We start from the raw sequence: 7,915 nt of genomic DNA on the forward strand, positions 1-7,915 counted from the left end.
GTTTAGAAAATGAATAACAAAGTTTATATAATGTATAAAATATATTATTCTATATATTATATTTAACTAATTTCCCACTGGGAAAGTATTTTTGAATATGTATATATACAAAAAATAATATAAATATATTGAATAGACAAAAAATGTAGTTTTGATGTAAATGAAATTTAAATTTCTTTTATTTGTACAGTAGTTATTTGACCATTTTACTGTGAAGCATTTAACACATTTTAGTTGTYATAAAGAGCTTTTTAAATGAATGTTAATTGATTTTGTTCGATTGATCTGTGCCTGACAAGCTGTTCATGACAATAAGATGCACAAATCTGTTCAGAACTTTGGCCTTTTATTCAGATTAAAGCACCTTATCATGTGTGTACATTCCTGAAAGCTCAATGTGTACACATTAAAAACACAAAAACACACAAAAAAGGACACTTAAGTGCTTCAGAACTTTTGCTCCACTGCAGGGTTTTAATAAACAAACCAGCAGAGCGCAGAACTTTCATTTGATTGTAGGAGCGTATTTATTTTTTTAGCTACTCCATCTTCCTCGGCTGTTTCCGTCTACTGAGGAGAGGAGAACCTGCCGAAGAAGAGGATGGACTTGGTCTTATTGTGCCTGATGAAGAAGAGGAAGGGATGATCAGCTGTGAAGTGTTCCTCCCTCAACATGCAGAAAGAAACTATGCCGGCCGTGGCCGCCGCCGCCTCCGTTCCCTCTTCGTTCACCTCCACGAAGGCCTTGTGGGCCACCGTAGACAGGAAGAGCCCGCCCTCTCCGTTCATGGCCGACAGGTCGGCCTTGTCGGAGAACACGTCGGTCATGCCCAGCGTGGCCAGAGGCTCGTTCAGCACGTACTCTTCCTCCAGCTTGAACTTGGGCAGGTGGACCAGGACTTCTGATTGGACGTCCATGTTGGCTCTGTTGGTCCACTCGTTGAGCCGCTCCTGCGTCAGCTCCTTCTCCAGCTGCGACACAAAAAAATCTGGTCATTATCAGCTCGAAACGTTCGAGCTGCAGCTCGGAACGTTCGAGCTGCAGCTCGAAGAGCTAAAGTCCTCTTCAAGGACCCAACAGAATCAACAGTTCTGCTTAAATACAGCCTGGTGCTGAATGACTTAGCTGAAATATGCTGAAATAAAAGTTGTTAAAGTTAGCCAAGAGTAGCAAAGGTTTAGCTAAAAGTAGCAAACTAAAAGTAGCAAAAAGCTAGCCAAAGGTATCCAAAAGAGAGCCAAAAGTATCCACAGGCTAGCCTGGCAAACGTAGCAAAAGGCTGATTAAAAGCAACAAAAGCCTGGCTAAACATAGCAAAATGCTAGCTAAACGTATTCAAATGCAAGTCAAACAGATCCAAATGCTAGCCAAGATCAGCAAAAGGCTAGCCAAAAGTAGCAAAAGGCTAGCTTAAAGCAACAAAACATTAACTAAATGTAGCAAAAGGCTGAACTACACATATTAAACAGTGAGCAAGAAGTTAATGTATCCTAAGGCTAGCCAAAAGTAGCAAAGGTTTAGCTAAAATTAGCAAATTAAAGTAGCAAAAAGCTAGCCAGAGGTATTCAAAAGATAGCAAAAAGTATCCACAGGCTAGCCTGAAAAATGTAGCAAAAGCTTGACTAAAAGCAACAAAAGGCTGGCTAAACATAGCAAAATGCTAGCTAAAAGTATCCAAATGCAAGTCAAACAGATCCGAATGCTAGCCAACAGCAGCAAAAGGCTACCTAAAAATCAGCAAAGGGCTAACTAAAAGTAGCAAAAGGCTGAACTAGAAGCATTAAAAGTCTCACAAGTAGCTAAAAGCATCCAAAGGCTGATGATATGTTGCGAAAAGCTGACTAAAAGCAACAAAATGCTAACTAAAAGTAGCAAAAGGATGAACTACAAGTATTAAACAGCAAGCAAGAAGTTAATGTGTCCTAAGGCTAGCCAAAGGTAGYAAAAGGTTTAGCTAAAAGTAGCACAGCATTGGCCAATAGTAGCAAGAGGCAAACTAAAAGCATCAAAAGTCTAGCAAGATGCTAAAGGCATTCAATGGCTAGCCAAAAGGTTCGCTAAAAGTAGCAAAAGGCTTTTGCTACTTTTAGTTAACYTTTTGGAACTATTAGCCGCTAATAGATATAAAATGTTAACTAAAAGTAGCAAACAGCTGACTATAGTAGCAAAAGCCTGGCTATTAGTTGCAMAACGCAAACTAAAAGCATCAAAAGTAAAACAAGAAGCTAAAAGCATCCAAAAGCTAGCCAAAAGATTGGTTAAAASTAGCAATAGGCTAACTATAGTAGCAAATTCACTAAATGTGACAAACAGCTAACTATAGTAGCAAAAGGCTGGCTAGTAGCTGCAAATGATTAAAAGTGTCAAATAAAAAGCAAAAAGCTTAAAGTATTCAAAAGCTTAGCCAAAAGTAGCTAAATGCTACGTAAAAGTAGCAAAACGGTGACTAAAATTAGCCAAAGGCTAGTTAAAACAAAAAAGTGACAAAAAGACAAAAACAGAAGCAGTATCCTGAAGCAGATTTTTAAAAGAACAATGTTTTAGAATGAACTGAAGAGATTTAAACGTATTTCTATGAAGAAAAGTTTTGTTAATTAAGTTATTTATTTATTTTTAGTCACAAAAGCCAAATGTGACTACAGCCACATCCTGACTGACCTGAACGTTTTGATTACAGTGTGAAGAAGTATCAGTAAAAAGCAAATGTTAAAATAAAACAAAAGAGGATTTAAAATATTTTTTGTCTTGTCCTGATGCATCTCAGTAATCCAGGTAAAAAATCAAAAAGAAAAAAATAGTATAGGTCTTCTGGACGGGTTCTTCTCTAATGAAACGTTTCGTCTCTCCTCCAAGAGACTTCTTCAGTCTGAGAGTTTCAGGCAAAATTCAGGCTTTTAAGCCCTGCCTCCATGTGACTGATACATCACATGGCTATCGTTGACACCTAATTAACACTTATTGTTAACAGGGGGTGGAGTGATACTGGCAATAGCAGCACTGTAGGAGGGGGACAACTGAAAACGGAGGCCTCCACCTCTGTTTAATGATGGATGGTCTTTCTTCACAAAAATGGCTTCTTTTACTCCTCTCTCAAACCAACGTTCCTCTCTATCAAGAATGAGAACATCCTCATCTCTGAAAGAGTGACCGCTGGCCTGTAAATGAGTGAAAACTGCAGAGTTCTGGCCATTAGATGTAGCTCGTCTGTGTTGGGACATTCTTTTGAACAGTGGTTGCTTTGTTTCCCCGATGTATAACTGGTCGCAGTCCTCCTGGCACTTAACAGCATATACAACATTGCTCTGTTTGTGCCGGGGCACCGGATCTTTGGGGTGAACCAGCCTTTGCCATAATGTGTTTTGGGGTTTGAAAGCCACTGGGACATCATGTTTAGAAAAATAAATTTTTTGTCTTGTTTTGTTTTGCGTACCTTCAGCAGCGGGTCGGAGCCGTCTGTAGCCGCCGCAGGCAGCAGGACGAACATGCTGAGCTCGTCTTCGACGTACGGCAGCTCCAGGATCTGCAGCTCCAGGTCAGGGATGTAGTTGTAGGGCAGCTTCTTCATCTGGTACATCATCTGGACCGTTTTAGTCTCATTCTGACAGGAGGAACAGGAGACGGGACCRTCAGAACCCCTGGAATCCTTTCAGCTTCAGTCCCGCTGTAACCTGAGCGTTACCTGGTTGACCTTGAAGGGCATCTCCTTGGTGTTGGCCGCGTCGAAGCGGTTCATCCAGTTCCCCTTGAAGTAGATGGCGTTCACCAGAGCCAGCCTGGTCATGGAGTCCACCATGCCCGGCTTTAGAAGGTCTTTGATCTTATCTGAAACGAGATATTCAACAGAAACRTTCACSTCCAGTCCAGAAACGCTTYACGGCTTTAAAGATCTGCTGCAGGTTCTGACTTTCAGTCTGCTGCTCCACCCAGCTGTTGATCTGGACCCTGCAGTCCTCTGAAGACCCCATGAAGTCCACGGCCTCCAGGGTCGCCTGGTAGAACTTCTCAGTCTCCTGCAGGAATTTCTGCAAGAAGAAAAACTTTTTTTAATAACAGGGAGGATAAAAAGAGCAGATGAATGCTTCCTAAAAAAAAAAAACACTCACGGGGAGGAAATTGAAGGTTTTTTCTCCATAAAGACGATTGGCCAGTTTCAGGATGTAAGAGGCCGACGGAGAGTTGATGTTGTCGTTCAGAGTCTGGAAACCTGCATGGATGTCTTCACCAGAGCTGAAGGACAGAGCCTTAAAAATACATAAAAAAATAATATTAATAATACTAATGGAGAAGATTTAAACAGATAAAAACAGATGTGAAGTCTGTATGCTGAGTCAGCATTCTGATGTTCCCCTTAGCTTTTAGCAACAATCAGCTTTTACAGACGATTCTAATTTAGTCACCATTCTGATACTTTTAGCTTTGGTTTTGACTAATTGAAGAAACTGTTGAGCTGGTTTTAGTTTCAGTAATTCTTTCCCTGCTGTTAGCCCCTGTTCTGCTCCTTTTAACTATCGTTCAGCTGCTTTAGCGTATGTTCCGCTCACTTTAGCTTCTAATCTGCTCACTTCAGCTTCTATTTTGTTAATTTTAGCCTCGGCTCTGCTAGCTTTAGCTTACTTTGTCCTCACGTTAGCTTCCATCCGCTCATTTTAGCTTCCACTCTGTTAGCGGTAGCTTCCTTTCTGCTCAATTTTGCTCAGTTTATTTTCCACTCTGCTTATTTTAGCATCTATCCTGCTCATTTTAGCTCTCTGCTCACGTTAGCTTCTATTCCGCTTAGTTTAGCCTCTGCTCTGTTGGCTTTAGCTTCCATTCTGCTCACTTTAGCTCCTATTCTGTTAATTTTAGCCTCTGCTCTGCTAGCTTTAGCTTACTTTCTGCTCACGTTAGCTTCCGATCTGTTAGCGGTAGCTTCCTTTCTGTTCACTTCAGCTTCCATTCTGCTTGTTTTACCCTCTTCTTTGTTTCTGTGAGCTTCCTTTCTGCTCACTTTAGCTTTTCTTTTGCTCATTTTATCCACCATTCTGCTTGTTTTAACTTCTATTCCGCTAGTCTTAGCCTCTTCTCTGTTTGTGTTAGCTTGTATTCTACTGGTTTTAGCTTACTTTCGGCTCATGTTAGCTTCTGTTCTGCTCATTTAGCATGCTCTCTTTTGGCTTTAGCTTCTATTCTGTTTGTTTTAGCTTCTTCTCTGTTTGTGCTAGCTTCCTTTCTGCTCGCTTTAGCTTTACGTTTGCTCAGTTTATCTTCCACTCTGCTTGTTTTAGCTTCTATTCTGCTGGCTTTACCCTACGATCTGCTTATTTTAGCTTCTATTCTGCTGGTTTAGCTTCTATTCTGCTGGTTTTACCCTACGATCTGCTTATTGTAGCTTCTATTCTGCTGGTTTTACCCTACGATCTGCTTATTTTAGCTTCTATTCTGCTGGTTTTACCCTACGATATGCTTATTGTAGCTTCTATTCTGCTGGTTTAGCTTCCGCTCTAAATAAAGAACCCCTGTCTTTTGGCCGACACAAAGTCAATTAATCAAACTCTAATCTATTTAAACAAACAGAGAACAGGTTTCTGGAACAAAGACACTTTTTGAGAGGAACTGGTCTGTGTTCAGAAACTCCTGTTCTTCTGGAAGTTGTTTATTTTTATGGCGTTCTGCTTCTCGGTGAACAAAGCTGAACTTGTTCCTGAGGTGTTAAAGTCAGGTCAGAGTCCAGGTGTTCCTGCAGGCCACGCCCTGAGCACACATCTGATCTGAACCTGCTGGTTTCACATGGACCAGGAGCGCCTCAGGTCCTTTCAGTGGTTTTACGGTTCTCTGTGACCTCGCTCTGGTTCACATTCAGGCYGCCGCTGACCTTTGACATCTGAGCCGCCGTGTTGCCCCTCGCTCCCAGGTAGACCATGGCCAGCGCCGAGCTGATGCTGAGCGGGGACAGGAAGAGGTTCCCGGTGGCGTCGGCCCGGCTCAGGGTGCGAAACAACTCCAGAGCGAAGTCTGTGTTCGAGCTGCTGATGGCGGCCATGACGGTTCTCTGTGGACGGAAAAATCTATTCAGTAACGAGACATAAAGACCCGACTGTGCAAAAGTCTTGAGCCACCCTTCATTTCTTTTTGCACTCGCTGCCAAACAACTCAACTTTTATTTATTTGCTTCTTTAAACAACAAGAATTTTTTTTCCAAACAGAAACTTATTTTGTCAGTTTTACTTCTGGTAACCTCACCTGTAAACCACCTGTTCCTAATAATTACAGTTTATTGTGTAAACTGTAGTTTATTCTCACCGCTCGTAAACACTGCAGGTCAATAAAAGTTGTGTTTTAAACAATAAAATAATCTTTGATTTGGTTTGATAAGACTGAAAAAGAGGTTTCTAAAATAAAAAAAATAAATAAATAAATCTCAGCCTGTTTTTGTTAATTGGAAACTAACTGATAAAAACTGCCGCCTTTCATTTTTTGATTTTATTTTGATTGCACGTTTTTTGATCTTTATTTTATGTTACAAATGAAATGAATAAATTTCTAAATAAAAAAAATAGAATAAGTTTAAAAAACTGGCAAATCAAGCTGTTCCTCTGTAACGTTGTTCTGATTAATGTGAATGTTTTTGCTCCGACACTTCATCAGACCTGAAAACACTAAAAATAAAGAAAAAAACTTTGCTGAAAATAGATAAAAGCAGAACTTGAATGTTTACCTTGGACTCTTTCTTCACAGTTTTAGTTGAAGTTAAGCAGAAACAAACAAAGCATCAGTTGAATTTGATGTTTATCAATAAAGTTTTCATAAAAAAATCTGATTTATTTACCTGATTTTCCACCTGAAGCTCGCTGCTCAGACAAACTCAAAGTGAAAGGAAACAAAAAAAAAAAAAAAAAAGGATAAAATCCCGCTGCAGGCTGTTTCCGGCGGACTTCCTCTGCTCACGCTGCTGAAGAACCGAGTCCCGGTCCGGTTTCTGGGTCTAGTGGACCTGCAGTGGGTCTGTGGGGTGGGACGCGTGACTGCGCGATAAACACCGACAAAACCCCGGGATTTGTTGGAGGCAGGAAGCGGAGCTGGGAGGATTTAACCCGCGGAGCTGCGGCTGCGTCACTGCGCTGCAGCAGGCAGGGGCGTCACCAGGAGGAGGGGCCGGGGGGCTAACGCCGCCCACCCCGAAAAATATAAAGGTCCCTCACTGCCCCCCTTCACCAACGGTTTAATCGTCTTGAGTTTCAAACTTTTTCTACAATGATTAGAACCTCATAAACTAGGAAATAAAATAAACACTAAAAACTAAAACAAGGAGGACATGACGGACAGGTGAACGTCAGCAGAAAGGTGTGTTTGATTTATTGACGGGGATTACGTCTCGTCTCCACCCGTCTGCTGAGGTTTACCTGAAACCTGATTATATCTGAATCAGAGCAACCTTTAGACTCAACCCTCCCTCCTTATCTCACAGTTCTTAGAAAGGAATAAAATCAAAAAATATTTTCTTATAAAACTTTAACAAAGAGCAGACACAGCGTGGAGCGTCGACATTTGTTAGAACGGTTGTTGGACCTGCCGACGGTCCATGGTGGTCTCTTAATGATGTTTAACAGAAAGCTTAAATGTTTCATCAAATGATTTGTCAGCATTTCAACATTTTGAACCTCGATCATTAAAACAACGATCTTCAAAAGAATTCTGATTTTGTAATAAATAAACAAGAAAGAAGAACAAACTAGACATGGGTTTTTATGATGTAAAAACAAGTGTGCATTGCCATGTAGCATGTCATTGCAGCATGGCTTTGCCTGCAGCAATGGACTTGCAGAATGAAGTGTAACATGACCAAGTACAAATGTGTTTTCTATACCAGTTTGTGCTTGTCAAGTCAGCAGGTGTTTGTAATAAGGGTAATTGTGTGACAATATGAAGTTTGTAGAG

At 40.9% G+C, this 7,915-nt stretch overlaps 1 protein-coding gene across 1 annotated transcript; it reads right to left on the minus strand.

The window, feature by feature from the left end:
• Positions 1-325: 325 nt before the first annotated feature.
• Positions 326-7,055, minus strand: serpinb1 (serpin peptidase inhibitor, clade B (ovalbumin), member 1). The gene is made up of 7 exons (XM_013999720.1): positions 6,807-7,055; positions 5,853-6,029; positions 4,105-4,242; positions 3,906-4,023; positions 3,681-3,823; positions 3,432-3,599; positions 326-972 (listed from the first exon to the last, which is right to left on the minus strand). The coding sequence occupies exons 2-7, from the start codon at positions 6,018-6,020 to the stop codon at positions 568-570; spliced, it is 1,140 nt and encodes a 379-aa protein (XP_013855174.1). The 5' UTR covers positions 6,021-6,029; positions 6,807-7,055; the 3' UTR covers positions 326-567.
• Between the last annotated feature and the right edge of the window lie 860 nt (positions 7,056-7,915).

This window comes from Austrofundulus limnaeus, unplaced genomic scaffold, assembly GCF_001266775.1.
Source record: "Austrofundulus limnaeus strain Quisiro unplaced genomic scaffold, Austrofundulus_limnaeus-1.0 Scaffold2428, whole genome shotgun sequence".
Taxonomy (NCBI): domain Eukaryota; kingdom Metazoa; phylum Chordata; class Actinopteri; order Cyprinodontiformes; family Rivulidae; genus Austrofundulus; species Austrofundulus limnaeus.

Coding starts and splice junctions, on each gene's coding strand:
- serpinb1 (XM_013999720.1), bottom strand. CDS start 6,020: ATGGCCGCCATCAGCAGCTCGAACACAGACTTCGCTCTGGAGTTGTTT. Junction 3,824..3,905: donor GGTGGAGCAGCAGACTGAAA/GTCAGAACCTGC, acceptor ATCTCGTTTCAG/ATAAGATCAAAGACCTTCTA. Junction 3,600..3,680: donor TGCCCTTCAAGGTCAACCAG/GTAACGCTCAGG, acceptor TCCTCCTGTCAG/AATGAGACTAAAACGGTCCA.